Source organism: Phaseolus vulgaris, chromosome 8 (genome assembly GCF_051622355.1).
Source record: "Phaseolus vulgaris cultivar YP4 chromosome 8, ASM5162235v1, whole genome shotgun sequence".
Lineage (NCBI taxonomy): Eukaryota > Viridiplantae > Streptophyta > Magnoliopsida > Fabales > Fabaceae > Phaseolus > Phaseolus vulgaris.
In genome coordinates, this window is record NC_143505.1 from 54,582,562 (window position 1) to 54,603,975 (window position 21,414).

General features: G+C 32.5%; 2 protein-coding genes across 4 annotated transcripts; one reads left to right on the top strand and one right to left on the bottom strand.

Moving 5' to 3' along the window:
- Nucleotides 1–6,616: 6,616 nt before the first annotated feature.
- Nucleotides 6,617–9,230, bottom strand: LOC150025666 (uncharacterized). Its single transcript, XM_090294161.1, has 6 exons — nucleotides 8,703–9,230; nucleotides 8,389–8,614; nucleotides 7,864–8,304; nucleotides 7,357–7,715; nucleotides 7,177–7,270; nucleotides 6,617–7,119 (listed from the first exon to the last, which is right to left on the bottom strand). The coding sequence occupies exons 1-6, from the start codon at nucleotides 9,147–9,149 to the stop codon at nucleotides 6,617–6,619; spliced, it is 2,070 nt and encodes a 689-aa protein (XP_090150287.1). The 5' UTR covers nucleotides 9,150–9,230.
- A 6,634-nt stretch (nucleotides 9,231–15,864) lies between these two features.
- Nucleotides 15,865–20,107, top strand: LOC137826291 (UBP1-associated protein 2B). Of its 3 annotated transcripts, XR_011083473.2 has the most exons (3): nucleotides 15,865–17,479; nucleotides 19,151–19,366; nucleotides 19,880–20,107. XR_011083473.2 is itself a non-coding variant. In XM_090294191.1 (2 exons), the coding sequence occupies exon 1, from the start codon at nucleotides 15,995–15,997 to the stop codon at nucleotides 17,477–17,479; it is 1,485 nt and encodes a 494-aa protein (XP_090150317.1). In that variant the 5' UTR covers nucleotides 15,865–15,994; the 3' UTR covers nucleotides 19,151–20,107. The 3 variants fall into 3 exon arrangements, 2 of the variants coding, with proteins under 2 accessions (XP_090150317.1, XP_068488303.1); XM_090294191.1 differs by having other exon boundaries at nucleotides 19,151–20,107; XM_068632202.2 differs by lacking the exons at nucleotides 19,151–19,366; nucleotides 19,880–20,107 and adding an exon at nucleotides 18,207–18,505.
- The last annotated feature ends 1,307 nt before the right edge of the window (nucleotides 20,108–21,414 follow it).

Consider the following 21,414-nt stretch of genomic DNA (forward strand, 5'->3'; position numbering starts at 1 on the left):
AGCCGAGAGAGTCCAGCCCAAGAAAAGACCAAGAGAGCTCAACTTGAGGAGTAACTTAGAGAAATCCAAGATTGGAAGATCCTTGAAAGAAGTTAGTCTTGTCAATCTGTTCGAGTGTTCTTGGTCTTTGTTGTAAGAACACAAGTAATTTTAAAATTCAAACAATAATTAAAATAATTTAAGATAATTTATTTCAAATAACTGACCTAACCAATAACAAGTTCAAGTAAATAATATTTTTTATATTATTTAATTCTAAATTTTTGTAAATAAATAAAGGATATATTTAAATTAAAAGTTGTTGGGTGAAAGTAATTATGACAGCATAACTACTACGATATCTATTTTTGAGAAATATTGGAAATATAATCAAAATTAAAAAAAGGAGTTGGTTAACAATATAGAGAGGCGTGAAAAATAAGAAAAAAAAAGAAAAAGAATAAAGATAGATTTGGAAACAAAGATTTTATTTTCAACGGGTGTAATTTTTTCTCTTATAGATTTTAATCATACTAGTTGAAAATTTATGGATAATTTAAGTTAATTTTAAGATTGATATTTAAGAGTTATGATATGTTGATAATTCGTCAATAAATTATCTCAGATTATAAATGTTAAAAGTGAAAGAATATATTTTTTTTCTTAAAATATAAAAATGTGAGAGGATTAGGAATTTAGAAAGAGATTATAAACTAGTGTTTTGGACTATATTGTTATGAAAATAATATTTTTTGATATTTAATCAAAGGTCATGTCTTATATTGTGGCAAGAGAAGGATCCGCGAAGAGCTTTGTCCACATTACATGGTTAAAAATGAAATCAAACTAATTTTCATACTACAAATTCATTTTTGTATAAATGTTCAAAATTAATTACGAATACATGATAAATGGAGAAATTAAAAAAAGTTTACTAAAGTAATAACATGTTAGAATAAATATTTTAAATCAAATTCAAATACACAATAAATGAAAAACAAATAAAACATCTCACAGATTATGGGACTAATTACAATATTATAACAATTAACAGTAAAAAAAATAGAGTTGGAACAATAATAGGTCAGAATATGTAAAAAAAAATATAAATACAATATAAAGAGAACAAATTTAATTATTTAGCACTTTTTATGACAAAATACAATAATATGAGATATTTAGTAAAAGTCAACTAGCAAATAATTGCTATGAGAACGATAATAGATAATGTGTGTACTGTAACATTTAAATAAAAACAAAAGATAGATATAGCAAATGTTACATCACTAAAATATAAAGGTTTAAGATAGTAATAATAATAATAATAATAATAATAATAATAATAATAATAATAATAAAATATTATAACGGGGACAATAAAAGATTAAAATAAACATTGAAATTCAAATACATAATAAAGTGAATATAAACTCCTAGTTGACGAAATTACTTAACAAGACACTTAATAAGACAAATGTTCAGATTTAAATTCAAATATTATATTTACTTTAAAGGTTAATTAAAAATATATGTGAATTGATAAGTTAATTAAAAATTTGAAATGATTATATAATCCTTACTTAAAATAGAATAAAATATCAATTAACATCTATGTTTATAAATTTTTGTAGTTAACTTGAATATGAGTGAAAAATAAAAAAGGGATAAAGGAGAAGTTTACTATTTTAGCCTTATTATAAAGGAAATCTTTTAATTGCTGTGAGTACTCCCCCGCTTACTAAGTTAACTTCAATATCTACTGACACTTCTGCTTCGAAAGTCTCTTTGTTTTTAGACTACTTCTTCTTACACCTCCATAATAAACTTGATTTTACTATTATGCTTTTTAAGTAAATAATATTAAATAATTAAAATTAAACTTAACTTTTATTTAACCTATGTTTTCACTTTCACTCTTTTAACACTTTCTAATTCACTCCCAGCAACAACACCGGCGGTGCCTACCCCCCAATTTCAATGCTAGACTGCTTCTTCTTACACCTCCATTTCTTCTTCAGCCACCCCATAATAAACTTGATTTTACCATTATGCTTTTTAGTAAATAATATTAAATAATTAAAACTAAACTTAACTTTTATTTAACCTATGTTTTCACTTTCACTTTTTTAACACTTTCTAATTCACTCCCAGCAACAACATCGGCGGTGCCTACCCTCCAATTTCAAGGCACCCCCACCCACCCACCTTCAAAGCACCAACAACGGCACCCATTCCCACTTCAAATCTCTTTTCTAATCACGCTTCAACCATTGACCTTCTTCATCTAGCACAAAGACTCAAAGAGGTTAGTAAGTCTTGATTCTTCAATTGTAACTCTTTGGTGGTGGAAGTGTTTTAAAGCATTACATATTTCTCTTCGTTTAGTTAGTTATGGATCATGTAACCCGTGGTTAGTTTTGGTAGTTGTCATTTTGTTGTCAAATTAAGATGATTATAGCGTAAATTTGTTTAACGCTAAAGAGATGATAGTATAAAAGCGATCAGATGACCACAAGTCGTCTTCCAACGAATCCAATAGTGAAATCAGTAAATAAGTGTCGCATAACTCCCCATTTTGGGTTAATTCTCTACATATGTGCTCTTAAAGTACAACAGAGTTGCGACAATTTTAAGTGAGTTACTAGGGGTGGAGGAGACTCGTGGGAAGGTTGAGATGAGGCAGTGTCGAGGAGTCAACGTACGATTGAGCTGGCTCCGAGATATATACGAGGGATGTTGCGCTTAGGAGGCTTGGGAGTGTGCTGCCAGGACTTACTTGTTACATCTGGTTGGATGCACTATTTTTGCAGATAAAAGTGTCACCTATGTATTTGTTTCGTACTTATTGTTATTAAAAAATCTACATATGTGCGGTGTATACGCATGGGGAGCAACAACACTTACACATCTATATGAGCAATTGGTGGATGCATGCTATTTTAACACGAAACAGTTGGGCGGTTATGCAACACTAGTTCATGTATGAAACCATACAAATAATTAGCAATCACATGTTACATTCCATAAAATTTTATATTAAATATTTTATAATTAATATGATCGAATTACGCATGCATGGATATATGAGCACTTTTCGGCATGGGAAGAAGGGATATTAATTCCCCATATAACGAGGTACACCCGCGTGCAACACAATACATTGTTGCTTATCAGATTGGTGTTGTTGGTGATGTGCCAGTGCAGTTGGATGGACTCACACACGATGACCTCATCTGGACTCCGTATGAGGACCACAAATTGAGCAGGCCATTTGAGACCATTTATTTATTCTCGAGTCACCTGTGATTGGGCAGCTTATCACAAAGACATATGTCTGAGCGTGTGTTGCACCAATTTAGCTATCAGCAGAGCGTTCCACCATCACTGATGTCGGTTGAGGTCCTGGTTCACATGTCATTGACCAAAGGTGGTTGCAGTTTGATAACCACTTGGTGACAAGTTTGACAGTTGTTTATAGTCCATCTGCATGTGTTCCTGAGTACATCTCTTGGTTTAGGATGTTGTCACACTCATACATTCCTATATGTGAGCTTGGAGATCAACTCACTGTTGTACCACGTCGTCGCCTTCGTAGTCCAGATGCTGAGCAGGCAAGTCCCTCGTCTCAAGATGAGCGTGCACATTCGGTAAGATTTTTTTTATTTTTATGTGATTAGATAATATATTTGACAAGTTTAATTTATTTGAAGTTGGTGCATGGCATATTTAGGCACATTGTCAGTATCCTCTAGCACATGATAGATTCTCGTTAGGTCACTGAAGGCACTGACGCATACGAGGGTACGGAGGTAGCGTTGCAGTTAGTTTGGAGTGTGACCAACGACCTTTTGATATCTTTTACCCGTTGATGACCACCTAACAATGTCGCGTATTTTTCATGCCACTGATATATTTCTTTGAATAAATCCATTTTGGTGAGTGACCATGACTCTTCACACATCCCCAACAATGAGGCAATTGCACGAAACCCACAATGTTCATCAACTTTGACATTTATTACATCCAAAATATAAGGGTGACATTTCGAATGAAATTGATCAAGCATGAGAATTGCATTGGTGTTGGTCACCACCTTAACCTTTCCCTAAGGGGTCTTAAAAGAATATGAGCTATCGTTTACAAAATGGATGCGATCAACATGCTCAATATGAAGGGGTGCGTTTTGTAAACCTCTAAAATTTGTTTGCTTGACTCTTTTGGGATCCTTTTGTCTTAATTGCATCTAGTGGTGCACATAATGTTGTAATGTCCGGGTAGGCAAATTCAGGCAACTTGTTTTTAATTGTCACTTTGCAACAAATATCAACATGTTTGAACCGGGATAGAATGACATCTCATTCTTGTTGAATTGAAAACTCAAATGATAAATCACATTTAAATAAATATGAAAAATCTAGTCTCGTCTACATAACATGAACTTCATCAAGTGGAGTGATGACACCCATAACATATTTGGCTAACTGACAAACACATGGTAATATGTAAGTCCGTCTAAGTACACATCCACAACGTTCACTATCAAAACCCACATCGTTGTCCCATTCAAACTCTTCAGCAATGAGAATCAAATCATGTTTAGATACAAAGTCAACCAACATTTTATACAACTGCACATTGAATGTGTGTCCTATGACATGTAGACTCATCTGAAAGGATGCCTTGATTTTGTTATGTTGAAGTACAATAATATTCTTGATAGTATTCCAACACGAGCACAAGTCTCCCATACTATCTTGTAATACTCGTTTCAAATATGAATGAGTTGATTCAACTTTGTATAAGTATAAAACATAAAAGAATTAGACATTATACATGTTCTAAACAAAGTAAAGACATATTTTGATATGCATGTTTGATGTTGTATTTCCCAAATGCATTAACGAATTTTTCCAACACTTCATAAACTTTTCTTTATGCGGAATAATCCATGTGTTCTTCACATATTCAAAAAGTAATGGCCACGGTAAACAAATAGTTTCAAAAATTTTAACAAACCCATCAAATTTAGCAATATATGTACAGTCAATGATAGCGGTCCATGAATCCATCACAACTTATCAAGGCTCAACGAAATCTACCAACATTTTACACTTTGCTTTAACATTCTTATTAATGTGAAACCGACAAAGAGAATTTGTTGCTTTAGGAAACATAATATTGATGTCATTCATCAAAGCGAGATCTCTATCACAAACAATGACTTTAGGCCCCATATGCGATGTCAAAAGTGACCCTCTAAATTTTTGTAGTGCCCGTATGAAGTTCTTTTCTTTCTCGCCAGATAAGAACGCAAAACCAACAGAAAAGGACAAACCTGTACAAGTCACACCAACAATCTCAAGCAAAGGCAGACGATATTTGTTTATTTTGTAAGTCGTATCCATCAAGAATGCAATGTTAAATGGATTCAAAAGTTTCACAGCATCAGGATGAGTCCAAAAAATATCACTAACAGTATTGAAAGACTCATGAAACGTACTCCATTGAAGATAATTGTCAGGTGTAACAACATCATTAACTGTTGTAATTTCGTTCTTGGTCCTCTAACTGATCTCTTGTACGAGTATCTTACATTGTATACTTGCTTTATTGTTATCATACTATCCTCATTCTTCTTCTTCAAAGTACGTAGTATGATACCCGACTTAACCATGTTTTTAGCCATATCAACAAGCATGGAATGTTCATTAACTTTTAGGCTTTGTTTGGATTGGGGAGTGGAAATGAGGGAGTGGATTTAAGATGATTTGAAGAGAAAGTGTAAAGAAAGTTAGGATGTTTGGATTAAGGTAAATAGAGTGGAAAATGTAGGGAAAGTTTATAAAAGTTTGTGAGTGATGTGATGAGTGTGATTGAAATTGTATTTTTTTTTAATTGATAAAAATGTAACTTTACACATTTGCCCTTACATTTAAAAATTGATACAAAATTATTTTGATTGATTATTTGTGAATTATAATTGTTTTTAAAATAAAATTATTTATTCAGAAATTGAAACATTATTTTCGATAACGTGTTCAAGCTAACTTCGAAAAAATATAAATTATATAAATTTTTTGGATCATATTTATGATTCATAAATTTTATTGAGAACAAGGTTGTAATTGTGAATTATTTATTTTTCAATTATAGTTGTATGCAATTAAAAGATTATTTCCGGTATGGAACAAATTATTTCTGATAATGTGTTGGAGTTATAATTCGATAAAGGATTTTTTTTATGAAATAAATATTAATGTGTATTAATGCAATATTTTAGTTTATTAAAGCAAAATTCATTGATAAATTTTGTGCATAATAATAATAATAATGTTTCAGAAAATTATATGAATGATACATTGAAATATGTATCATTCAAAATAGTCATGGAAGTCCTTAATTTGTTTAGAGATTCGTGTCATAAATAAGATTACAGATTCGAAAAGAAAAACACATATGCATAATAAAATACAACCAAATTTTTACGTAGTTTAGGGATTTATAGTCATTATCTTGACTAGCTTTCTCATTCTTCGCTCGAGAGGCAGGCCAAAGAGTTGTTTTACCGCATTAGGATGACCACACAAGAAGTCGTAACAGTTATCCAACAAATCTTCATCCTGTATGTTCATCTCCACTAACATTTCCCAGATATCAAATTCAGAGTACTCGATGTACGACGGAGTGTGCACGTGTGTTCACGAAATATGGAGTTTCGTTCTTCTTCTGCAACAACATGGCGTCTGTTATATTGCAAATTTTCTTCCGTAGCATTAGCCACTTGCTGTGCTGACAAAGCGACAATCTCAGATGAAATGGCTTGTCGCTTAGCAATATGACATAACCTATCTGACTGATCACTACCCCTCCCAAGGATATCAGTTAATCCTTCAAACCTTGTGTTAGGTCTTTCCAGTTGCAGATCAATGACATCCACCATGGGGGCTTTTCTTTTTGAGCCTCTTGAAGAAGAAGTACCACCTGATGGCTGGGATGGCTGTGATGGCACCAATGGGGGTGTCATATTAGGGCCAGGGCTGTATGAATCAACATTAGGATGAACTGAGCGAGGAGTTTCACATTGAGTAGCATTCAATCCTGGCTCCTCTAGGATGTCCTCCATATTGTGATCATTAAGATCTACATTAAAATGATGAGATTGAGTTCGACTTGATGACTACAATGTTGTTCTCCCACCTTGGCCGGTAGCACGATCAAGCCCCCATAAGTCTTCCATCAACTTGTAGTGCCTGATGGGATTAACACGCCACTTTGCGGCCGAGGGCTTTGCCTGTTCATTACTGAAAATAAATACACTCATAATCATAATTAGTGGTTAATGTATGCGATAAGTGAACATCAAGTTGAATACATTACCTTTATCAACATATCCCACACTTCATCCTCGGCCTCGAAAATTTTCGTGGTTGGATTCCAAGCGAAACCACTCAGTCCACTAAATAGATCATGGATCTCACACCATTTGTCCTTAAGGCTTTTCTGCCTGTTCTTCACATTATTTTTTGCAATCCCTACCAATCCACTATGATATAAGGATTTAACGATGTTTGTGTAACCCTGCGTCGTCCAACTACCATCAATGCGGTTACCCATAGATGCCTCATCGATCATGGCATTCAACAGTCGAAAATCCATGTCGGTAGTCCATTTCTTGTGTTCACAGACATCTGCAGATGACTCTGAAGCAATACCCTTCCCGTGATCCATGATAAAACCTAATAAAAAAGGTTAAAATTTTGCAATAACATAAATAGTTTCATACGTAAATATTAATAAAGGTGGAATGTCAACATTAAACCATGAAATTGTTCTTACAACAATATAAATATAAGTTCATGGATGTTACATAAAATTAATTATTACAATAACCTGTCCACATTTCAGTCGCTATAGTATCCCTAATTTGTGACCCGAGCCTGTAGTCATCCTCACGAGTTTGTGAGTGTGACACATCTATATCTCCTTGCATCAACTCACGGTCAACTTCTTCCAACAAAGAGTTATCATCATTATCCACCTCGCGAAGAAAGTTATGAAGAATACAACATGCTAAAACAATATCGGTCATAGTGTCCACAGAATAATGAGGCTCTGTTCCGCTAGCGATAATTGGAAATCGCTTTTTGAGGACACCAAATGTTCTTTCGATAACATTTCTTAGTGAGGAATGACGATGATTAAACAACTCACGGGCATTTTGTGGACTTCTTTGGGAATACTCTTTTAGATGGTATCGAACTTCGCGATATGGAGTTATAACTTGGGCTTTGAGCATAAAACCCGCATCTCCAAGGTAGTATTTGCCTACAACCATCCATTAATAATTGTTAATTATAAGTCATATGACCAAATGAATTTTTATTGCACTTGAAAACACACTCAACTAACCTTCTGGAATGACCAATGGATCCTCTCGTACAAACGCATCCTTCAATATCCTGGAATCAGAGGCCGTTCCTTCCCACCCGGCAAGAACATATGTGAATTTCATGTCAAAATCACAAGTAGCAAATACGTTTTGTGTTGGCCAGTCTTTTCTTCCACGAAAACAAGGAGCATCAACTCGGGGGACTTTAACACGAACATGAGTGCCATCTATGACACCCAAATAATCCTAATACACAACAACTTCACATTTATAAATAACTTGCATTGCATACAACATTAATTAAATATTTAACTATTATTTTTCATATTCATACCTTAAAGTATGGAAAAAATCGATTGTTGTTTAAGATATGAGGTTCAACCTCAGTCCCAGCTGGTTGAATTAAGAACTCTCCATGCAACATCAATATTGCCTTCAAAACATTATGAAAGTGAATAGACACTGTTTCCCCAGACTGATGAAAGAAGAACGAAACACTTCGATTCTTGATGTTGTGTAAAGAATTAGCCACTTGTTCTTCAACTGTAGATCGAAATGCATCTTTAACCATCCCCGTTCCTCTTATTCGTTGACATAAATTAATAAATGCTTCCGGACTCATGCGAATAATGTCACGACATCTTTCAGTATGGATCAAGTACGACATCAATTCTTGCCGACGACGCTCTTTTTGTGGAATAAACTTCGGTATAGCATTATTTGTCTCGGTTAACACATGCAACACATTCAATCCATATCCAATCATGCAAAGAATTGTCATTGCTGCTACTTGTGTCCGCAAATTGATTTGCTCTTGTATTTGTGAAATTAGTGTGAAATCAACACCAAGTACATCGGGATTCATGTCATTCGTGCTAGACATCTCGATATTTTCGAAATACATAGACCAATGGTTATCGTTATCCATGGTCACAAATCCTAGACAATCATTAGGTCTAAAGAACCATATTTTACAGAAATAATAGTACTCAATTTTTTTTGCTTTTATAAATAAAATAAAATATTATATAAACTCTGTAAACTGGTATAGTCATAATTGTATTACAAATTCAAAATAATATTTATAAGGTTTTTTTTACTTAATTTTAGAAAAAAATAAATATTATACGTAGACGGTCGTAGTATTTTAAAATATTTAATATTTTGTATAGTTATAATTATTTTATAAATTAAAAATAATGTTTATAAAATTCTTTTACTTGACTTTAGAAAAAATAAAATATTATATGTAGACTACGTATTTTGAAATATTTAAATATTCTGTAAACTTATAATTATTTTATAAATTCAGAATAATATTTATAAAATTTACTTGATTTTAGAAAAAATAAAATCTTATATGTAGACTATCTATAAAGTAATATTTTAAAATATTTAAATACTTGTAATTATTTTATAAATTCAAAATAAAATTTATAAAGTCTTTTAGTTGATTTAGGAAAAAAATAAATATTATACGTAAACTATCTATAATTATTTTAAACCATGTTCAAAATAATATTTATGAATTTTTTTTACTTGATTTTAGAAAAAATTAAATATTTAAATATTTTGTATACTTATAATTATTTTATAAATTTAAACTAATATTTATAAATTTTTTTACTTTGTTTTTAGAAAATAAAATAAAATTTTATACATAAACTCTATGTATTTTCAAATACAAGAAAAAAATTAAATATTAATAAAAAAATTTAACTAGCAGAAAACTCATTCAAAATTTCATTAATACTCATTAATATACTCATCGATGTGATTAAACTTGAAAAATCAAAAGGCAGCAACATACATCTATTAACATAAATAAAATAAATAACTAAACATTACAAATTTCTTCTTCTCAACATTTCATTCTCAAATTTTATTCTCCAAATTCTAAATCTATCTAAAATTTACCTCCAGAAACTCCAGAAGGTAGACAACAAAGATGCAGAACCACCAACAACCACTGTGAATCAACCGTCCACCGAGCACCACCAGCGAAACCACCACCCACCACCAGCAGCGAAACCGTCCAACGACCACCAACAACCGCGCATATCCACCATGCACAGCACCTCCGACCGCTGCTAAGTACTCCCTCAACTCAAAACAAATAACTTACCTCTACTTCTCTTCCATATTTATAATCCCTCTCATTTATTCATCACCCACACACTTGAATTTATCCACCAAACAATGTACGAATCCCTGTTTGTGCTGTCTGTGTTTATGCAGGGAATCTCATGCGTGAGAATCTCGTGGAGGGAATATTGGAGCTGCATGGCACGGGCATAGGCAGCTATGGCACATAGGTTAGGTGAACGGATGGGTAATATGGTAAAATGAAAAAGTTTCTCTCCAAATCTTCTCATCTCACCAGGGAGGCCTTTTTCCCTTTCTTCGCTTTTCTTCTCCCCCTTATCCCCGCTAACTCCCAGATACAAACATCGGGTGAACAGTAATCACCCGGATACAAACACAGCATTAGGCCTTGTTTGTTTCCAACGATGGAACCATATGAAGCAATGAAAGGAGAAGAAAGCTCGAAAAACGAGAAGGATAATTGTGAAAAACGAGAAAAAGTTTCTCTTCAAAATTTCCCTTCTCAATTGCGAGAAAAGTTAAATTTTGATAATTTGTTACTTTATTATTATTAAATAAAATGTATAAATATTATATTTTATTTTAAAATGTATATTAATTAAATTTATAATTAAATAAAATATAAAATAATTAATAAAAAAATAAATTTAATATTTCCTTAATATATGTTTTATGTTAAATAAATAAAATAAAAATATTAATTTTAATTATTAATACGCACTTTTATTTTAAATTATTTTAATTCTAATATATATTTTAAAATTATTTTATAATAAATTCTTTAATAATTTTTTAAAAATTTATTATTTATCAAATTTGTAAACTTACATTTTATACATTTTAAAAAATTAAAAAAATCTTTTCCAATATCACATTAATTACAAACTTGAATAATCTTTTCTCATAAATCTATTGTAATATACCTCAATCCAAACAACCTCACTTTCCTCTTAAATCATTCCAAATCCTCTCCCTCAAATCCGCTCCCCAATCCAAACACACAATTAATCTGTTTGCATATGGAAGATCAACTAATGTATATCACAAATCATAATTACGAGTACCACATATTACCTTAAGTACCCAACATTGACCATTTCCAATAGGTTTACCTCACAATTTAAAGGGACATTTAATACCAATTACAATAATCGCCAAACCATCATTGTACTTTTTGTAACTCCCCCCCCCTCCCCTTTTCACAGTCTAACAATACATATGTCTTTCTCCCTTGCTTTTCATTTGCTATGTCAGACCAGTCATGACAATAACAAAATCAAGTCCATAATCAACCTTATGGACCCATTCAAGTAAGTCTTATCGCGAAGGAAACACCTACACAAAGTTATTCTAACAATATTACAAAATCACTTCTTCAAATTATAATTCAATAAACATTAATGAAATACAATTTTATTCACCTCATTTATTCTAAGATGGGTACTATAATCTCCTTCAGCCAATTCACGTTGATGCACATAATTCATTAATTATTCCATACTACATATCATTTCCACTTCATCAGATCTTTTTGTAATCAATTCAACCTCCATGTCCATACTTACACCTTCATTCATAAAACATAAATTTCCATTTTATTTTATTTTCATAAATTCACACAAGTATGCAAAATAAAAACAACATTCAATTTCCCTTTCGGATTGTGTAATCCATAACTCATTTAATAACTATAAAAATACATTCCAAATTGGGTAATTCGTAAAACATTTGCCAACTTAAAAATGACTTCCACATTGTGTAATCCATATATTAAGAAAGTGAACTTTAAGCCTAACTCAACCCCATAAAACCGGCTCATGAGGTTGAGGATTGCACCCACTTATATACAATGAAAGGCTCTAATCTTTAGTCGATGTGGGATCTCCAATACACCCCCTCACGTCGAGACTACCAACTCGTGCATGGGACTATATATTATGGGTGGTCCGATAGCGTCCCGATAGCGGGTGGCACGATAGGCCCAACACAAACACTTGCTAGGATAGGCTCGAAATGGCTCTGATACCATATTAAGAAGTGGACTTTAAGCCTAACTCAACCCCATAAAACCGGCTCATAGGGTTGAGGTTTGCACCCACTTATATACTATGAAAGGCTCTCATCTCTAGTCGATGTGGGATCTCCAACACCCCCCCTCACGCCGAGACTACCAACTCGTGCGTGGGACTATATATTTTGGGTGGTCCGATAGCGGCCCGATAGCGGGTGGCACGATAGGCCCAACACAAACACTCGCTAGGATAGACTCGAAATGACTTTGATACCATATTACGAAAGTGGACTTTAAGCATAACTCAACCCCATAAAACCAACTCATGAGGTTGAAGTTTGCACCCACTTATATACAATGAAAGGCTCTAATCTCTAGTCGATGTGGGATCTCCAACACACCCCATCACGCCGAGACTACCAACTCGTGCGTGGGACTACCCAAAATATATAGTCCCACGCACGAGTTGGCAGTCTCGGCGTGAGGGGGGTGTGTTGGAGATCCCACATCGACTAGAGATTAGAGTCTTTCATTGTATATAAGTGGGTGCAAACCTCAACCCTATGAGCCGGTTTTATGGGGTTGAGTTAGGCTTAAAGTCCACTTCGTAACACCATAAGTCAAATTTTAGCAGCAAAATGTATTCCAGATTAGGTAATCCGTAAGGCATGTTTGAAGTTGTAAAATGACTTTCAGATTGCGTAATCCATAGTTCATTTAGTACCGGATTACACAATCTGAAAGTGAGTTTGGTTCATTCCGGATCAAGTATACGTATGAATTAACTAATCCGAAACACTTTAATTTTGTGTTTGTCTTCCGGTTTACATAATACGGAACTTAGTTTTGTATATGGAATTTTTTTTTTATAATCTTTTTACTAAAGAATAATTTTGGGATTTTTTAAAATTTATGGAAATGACGAAAGAAGTGATAAGTTACAGGAAAAATTAGTCTTGTTTTTAAGCTTAAGGTTAAAGATCAAAGTGTCATGGTTTATTTTTAACGTGTCCCCAAATTCTACTTTTGGGGTTTTATTCCAACACCTCCATGCGTTTCCTTTTCAATATCTCATACTTCAAAAAAATATTTAAATTATTTTTTTATATATATTTTATTAAATATTTTTACTTTTATTTTAGAATATAAAATCAAGAGATTTTTTTGAATTATATAATCTATTTTTTTTATAAATTATACAATTTAAATACAAAAGCTATATTTTAAAATTTACAATCTGATTTATATTTTAAAATATATAATCTGTCATCCAAATTTGTATTTTAAATTCTACATTCTAAAATATAAATTTTATATTTTAAATTATAAAATTTAAAATTAATATTTTCAGTATTTTTAAAAATATGTGGAAGAAGAAATCAAAGGATGAAGAAATAAATCTCCTTCCACTCTTACTCCATACACGTTTAAGCATAAAATTGAAGTCCAATAATATTTAAAATAATTCATATAAATCACAAAAAGGAATCTTAAACCTATCATTGAATAATAATGAATTAATAAATAAATATTATAAATAATATGATAGTTGAAATAAAACTGTAATATAAAAAGAAAGAAATCAAATAATAAAAAGCTTAGCTATTTAATAATAATAACAAAAATAAAATAAAATAATAAATACACTTAACGTTATACAAAATATTGTGCATGTCTTGTTATTTGAAAAAAAAGCTCATCTTATTTAATAATAATAAAAATAAAATAAAATAATAAATACACTTAATGTTTTATAAAATATTATGTATGTCTCGTTATTTGAGAAAACTAGTTACCTATAGTAATATACTACCTAGAGTGTTAGTGTCTTTATATTAACCCAATAAGACAATTAAATCAAATTAATTAAATTGATTTGAATTTCTAGTATAATTTAATTCATTTTTAAATCTAATTAATCTAATCGATCCAAACCAAAATAAAAAATTACTTTATATTATTAATCATTATTCTTAGAATTTTAAGATATAATTGTACATAATTAATATTTTAAGTTGATGTAATGAAACTGAATCACAATAAAAATATACTGTTTTCATCTTGTAGTAAAAGATCAAGTATGAATTATTTTACAAAATTATTTATTTTCCCCCTTCAATCATAAATTATGACTGTACATTTTTGTAGACCATTAAATTTTGATTGAATTTATCTAGTTTAGATTGTGTAGAAAGAACTGATAAATTTGAATCTATCTAAATTAATAGTAATAAATTATTATTATAGTTATATGATACTTATAACCTAAGTATGATATTTTGAGTTTATGTTGGAATTTAATTTGATTTACACCAAGCTATAATCTATTACTAGATCATTATCATTCTCAATTAAAAAACATTTTTAGATGAATCAATATGGTGAGAGTAACTTCCACAGTATGTGTTTTTGAAACCTTTTCCTTACTCATATATATCTAATAACATAAATATCATGGCATAAAAAAAGTGAAGGATATTTTTTTTTTGTGTTAAAATTTTATATTAAATTTTGTTTTTTGATTTTAGTATTAAACAACAATTGAGAAGAGAAAAAGGACAGACTAAGATAGAACAACTGTTATTATTATTTTATAATTTTAATTGACATATTTTTTTACATTTCTACAAATAATATATAAATAAACTGAGACTTTATTTCATATTTTAAAAAAGTTAAACAAGTAGTTATTTTTTAGCTAATTTATTTAGAAGTAAACAAGTTTAAAGACATACTAAATACAAAGTTTTTTTACAATTCAATTAATATTAAAGTTTAGCCAAATTCCATTTTTTAAAAGAAATTCAGTCTAAAATTATAAAAAAAATCGTATGGTCTATTTGCATGATATAAAAAAATATATAAAGGTTATTATTGTGACTTGCATACTATCTAGTTTTAAATTTTGAAAATAGTTCTTTATTTTAGAAATGAAAATTCAGAATGTAAAGAAATATATTCTGAAAAATTAAATTTAAAATAGAATTTTCTGTTTGAAAAATGAAATTTTAGAATAGGATTATAAAATCAAAATCTTATTTAAAAAATAGTTTGAGAATAAAAAAATACAATTCAGAAAAGAAATTATGGAAAATAAAATCTGAAGAATTATTCTAGAAAATATATAGAAAATAAAAATTATGTAAAAAATGTTATAGAAATCCAAAACTATTATTACAGAAAAGGGATTATGAAATATATTTTGATCCTCACCCTTTTTTATGTAAGAGTATTGTTATCATTTCACTTATATTGATTACAGGTCAACATTAACTGGGTGCAGGAAGTAAGTTCCAAATATGAATTTGGACAATAATAGATCCGGTCCGGCCCGGCCCATAAACACACTGGTGTATAAATATTCCGCCAGTGGAAGTGAAAGAGATTACTCTACATCCAACTGAGGGCGCAATCGAACCGCAGAATTCTGTCTTCAGACAAAAAAGAACAAAAACGAAATAACCTCAAATCTTGATTTCCCAAACCCTAACCCTACCTCTTCCACCGCCATGGCCAAGAAACGAAAGCTTCGATCCTCAGACCCTGAACCGGCCAAACCCATGGAGCCACAACAACAAGACCAAGAGTCAGGGGAACAACTCGACCAGCAACAACAACCCAACCCCGAACCAACCCTAGAAGACCCCAACACCATGGCCATCGACGAACCAACAGAGGAACAACAGCAGGAACAGCCAATCGCCGAAGGCGAAGAAGTGGAAGAGGAATCAGAGGAGCAACAGGAGCCAGAGACAGAAACCCTAGAAGAGCAACCGGAGCCGGAAGCCCTAGAAGCGGCGAACCTCGCCGAAGCCAACGGTGCTGATGAAGAAGGGAACACCGACGAGGAGGATGAGGATCTCAGTCTCGAAGATGAACCCGTGGAGAAACTTCTCGAACCCTTCACGAAGGAGCAGCTGCACGCTCTTGTGAAGCAGGCCGTTGAGAGGTTCCCTGAATTCGTCGACAGCGTCCGCCAGCTCGCCGATGTGGACCCTGCCCACCGGAAAATCTTCGTCCACGGCCTCGGCTGGGATGCCACCGCTGAAACCCTAACCTCCGTGTTCGGGAAATACGGCGAGATCGAGGACTGCAAGGCCGTCACCGACAAAGTCTCCGGCAAATCGAAGGGTTACGCTTTCATCCTTTTCAAGCACAAGGATGATGCTAGAAAGGCGCTGAAAAATCCCCAGAAGAAGATTGGAAACCGGACCACTTCTTGTCAGCTGGCCTCTGCTGGCCCTGTTCCGGCGCCCCCGCCGAATGCCAACCCGGTTTCTGAATACACGCAGAGGAAGATATTTGTGAGCAACGTGAGTGCTGAGATTGATCCCCAGAAACTTCTTGAATTCTTCAAGCAATTTGGGGAGGTTGAGGATGGTCCTCTTGGGCTCGACAAGAACACTGGGAAACCTAAGGGTTTTGCCTTGTTTGTTTATAAGTCTGTGGAGAGTTCCAAGAAGGCTTTGGAAGAACCTCATAAGAATTTTGAGGGCCATACTCTGTATTGTCAGAAGGCTGTCGATGGTCCCAAGGGGAACAAGGGGTATCATCAGTATCACCATCAGCAGCATTCTCATCATCACCACCATCACCATCATCAGCCTCATTATCAGAGAAAGGAGAAGAACAAGTATTCCTCTGGTGGTGGTGGGCCGTCCCATGGCAGTGGTCATCTGATGGCTCCCTCGGCGTCTGCTGTGGGGGGTTTCAACCCCGGAGTGCCGGCTCAAGGGTTGAATCCTGCTCTTGGACAGGCGCTGACCGCTTTGCTTACTAACCAGGGAGCTGGTTTGGGTCTTGGAAATCTGCTTGGAGGGCTTGGTGGTGCCCCCGTTAACCAGACTGGGCCACCTGCCCCTTATGGGAATCAGCCTGCAATGGGATATGGGAACCAGCCAGCAATGCAGCAGGGATACCAGAATCCTCAAATGGGTCAGATCAGTGGTGTCAGACCCCACCCTGGTGCTGGCGCTCCTTATATGGGTCATTAGGTGAGTGCATCCTTTTGCTTATTGATAAGGCTTTTGTTGTCTACTTTATTGTTGAATTTGAAGGCTACTTGTTAGAAACTAGGAAATGAAAGTTTTGGCGGTATTAAAATTAGTTAACTCTTAAATTCAGGATGACATGAAAGAATAACCCTGATTCAACCAGGCTTCTTTCATTCATGGATGAGAACAAGTGTCACTCCAATTGTGTTTGGTTGCATTGCACGTGCTTTCCTTATATTTTGTTTTGCATCCCGATGTCAATATCTAGGTTGACGAACTGTTTTTGACATGTATTTTTTTTATTGTTTCATGAATGCTCAGCCTTAGCTGTTTTATACATTGGGACTGCATACTCACTCTTGTTAAACTGTTCTGAATTAATTGTCATTTTTTATGTTGTGATAGAAAATGAACATGAAATTTGTAATTCATAACTATTTATTCTGAGCTCCATTTCTATGAAATTTCTTGATCTGTTCATCTTCTTTGAGTGAACATTCTCAGGTTTGCATATAACTCTTCTATTGTCTGCTCTGCCCATTTTCTTTTTATTGCAAAAATAATGACTTTGATTTTGACTTTTTTAAATTTGAATAAAATATAACTTTGAAAAATCAATTTTTCAGTACAAGAGGTATGGCCTTTGATTATTTCATGTTTGTTCGTGTTTCCTGTAGAGATATTTGGTTTGAAATTAGTTATTTTACTCATTGTATTCAATGTGCAGATACCCTCTTAAGATGCATCAATCATTTAGTTTTGGACTCCGCCGATTCTTCTGAAGTACCAGGCACTATTCAAATGCATCTTTTAATTTGTAATTTTAGTTACTATTTGATTACTAAAGAATCAGATTCTGAAACCTGTATTTTTTTACTTCTTATCTTAGTAGATTTCCCCCTGACGTGTTTTTAAAATCTTATTATACCTCAGATTCCTTTATTGGAGTATTGAGGAACGGTGAATTTTGGGGCAGAGAAAACTGTTATAATAATTTTTAAGTGTGTTGTGGACCTTTTTTATTTACCTTTGTGAAGCATAACTGGCACGAGTTCAACTAACATGTTTTAATTGTCTTGTGGCATTCAGCCCTGATTTTTTAGGACCTCTGCATTCTTTTTAACAAGTTTAAGGTTCCTATGGGGATTTGATTGTACTTTCGTTGTCATTTTTAATGGTTATATTGAGATTACTTATTAATTATTGTGTATCACTTGAATCTTTATTCCTTCTGGATTTTTTTCCCAAACTATTTTTTCTTTCATAGGATTTTTAAGGGCTTGAAAGTGAACACACTATGATGAGAATAACATTAAACAAGGTGTTGATTTTCAAGGATCGTCTTTTAAACACCCTTCCCCTCGACTTGTTCTCTCTATGCAATTTTCTATATTCAAAGGTCTTATTGTGAAAACAATTGTTATTTCCCCTTCCCCAATGAAGGATTGAACAGTTGAAGTGAATTGTTGTCCTTCGTCCTTCCGTCATCTTTTTACCTCGTTTCTGCTGGAAATAAGTCCTCAGCTTTTTTGGTATTAAATAGTTTGTTTTCTACATCTAATATATTATTATTCCAAGTGGAGATTTTTTTTGTTTAATTTTGTTTGAGAACTGATCTAGACTTGTCATACCATACAATATTTGCTTGAGGGTTGGCTTGCTGACATATAGGTCCTTGCCACAAACAAATGCCTGAATCTGTTTCTAACTTGAGTCATCTGCATCCACTAATGGAGCTTGGATCCTTCCATTCACTTCTTTGGCAAGAAATGGCCACACTTGGTGGGTGGGTTGGCTCTCACTGTATACAAGTGTACCGTGGTTTGGAGTGAATGTCAGAGAAGATCAGATGGGTGCGATGGTGTTATCATTTGCAGTTATCCATGGGTATGATCTTTTCTTTTGCTATAGATTGCCTAGGAAAGTTAAGTTCGGAAACCTACCTTCTTTTTTATTTACGGAAGCTTTAAATTGATTTCTGAAGAGATTCGTCTAATATTTCCAAGTTGGGCTTCTAGATTTCGCTTGGGATTTTCAAATTATTGTTTTTACGTACAGCCTTCTTGGTGAAAGACCCACTTTGATATCGTCTTTGGCGAAGGTTAATAATATCTTGTGAAGTTGCAAAAGATAAGTATTTCATAAATTTTAAAACCAATCAATAAGTTTTGCAAAAATGTATTTTGAAAATGATGTCATAAGATGTATTTACTTTGGTGCGAAGCTTAAGCGCTAAATTCAATACCAAACTGGGCAAAAGCTTACCATGAAGTAATATATTTGCTTTCTGTTTCTATTTGCGCGAGAATGAAAACAATTTTCTCCTAAATAACAAATTTTGTGGATGCTACTTAACCTTCTGGATGTTATAATGAAAGCATATTGATATTGATCACACAGCTTGACAAGGCAGTTGGCACAAGCGAGAACTGCACATCTGACTCAATCAACCGGAGGTATTATATTGGCATGAGGTTACAGTAATCAAGAAGATTAGTGATAATATTTGAAAAAAATACTTAATTTGTGTTGTTACAGTTTGTTAGACCTTCAATAAATTTGGGGTAGCCCCATCTTGGACGAGGTGTAACATTTATTTTATTTGGAAATATTAGGATTCCTCCATCACTTGGTCTAACCACTATCCTAAATTAGGTATTAAGATACTTAACTCCTGAATGATCGACAACAAATTTCAGATTGAAAAGCATTTTTGTAGGGCTAAAATTTGCTTATTATCACAACGTTTATATACTTATAACAAATGTTTGCATTATTGGGTGAAAGCCCAGCAGATGTAGGGGAGTGTTTGAAAAATACTTTACTGGGTTAGCAGGTAATAGCCATTTATGCTGATGTGTGTTAACTGTTACAAATAGATTCTTATATTATATCCCTCCTTTTAATTTTAAACAGGGAAATTGGGGTAGTAGTTTGTACATCAGAGGACATGTCTTTTACTGAACACTAGCTGCATCTTCAGTCACATGTTTCTGAAAATTATGAAATTAATCTCACGACAAACTAAATTATACTCAACGTAATTCTTATACTTAGTATTTTTTTAAAATATTTCCCTAGTCAGTAATTGAATCTTGTGTTAATCATTTGTGTATCATCAGTAATTTAATCATCCAATTTTTATAAATATTTGAAATTCAACCTCAAAATTGGTATTCTCTTTCCAGTATTCACACTTAATTGTGAGGATGCTAATCAATTTATTGTGTTGAGAAATAAGTGAAATTGAGAAGATAAAGTTGTTTATTTTCTTATAATATGAAATATAAAATATATTTTTTCTAATGTTTAATTTTTGTTACCTAAAATAAAATAAAAGTATAAAATATAATATGCAAATTTATCTAAATATATGGATTTACAAAATCGTATATATAAAAGATTCCAAGTTTCAGCGACAGCACAAAAATTCACTAATCAAAATATAAATCCCAATATACACTCAATTATAATAGTACCAAGGACAACACAAATTCTACGATTATTCATCTATAACTTAACTAAGAACAATATAGAAAAGGAATTTTTTTTTACACATTTCGTTTTCCAATTCTATTGTTTACAATATTATAAAACTATTATATTTTAAAGTCGATTTCTCTTTAACTTAATATGGAAACATAAAATGAAGAGTAAGAGAAACTATTCGAAATCATACATTGTTTGTACGATTATTTGGATTTTTAAGAATGATGATAAAATATACGAATAAAAATAGTAAATAATCAATTTAGTTTTAAAGTTTTTGCTTTCATGATATTTCAATATCTTTAAGTACCTATACTTTCATTTTTAAGATCACGACAAAAGATTTGTTATTCAGTTTTTTGTTTGTTTTTGTTATCTTAACTGTGTTTTTTATTCTGATTAATTTTTGTATCATTTTTTATTTATTTTTAATCTTGAAAATCAAA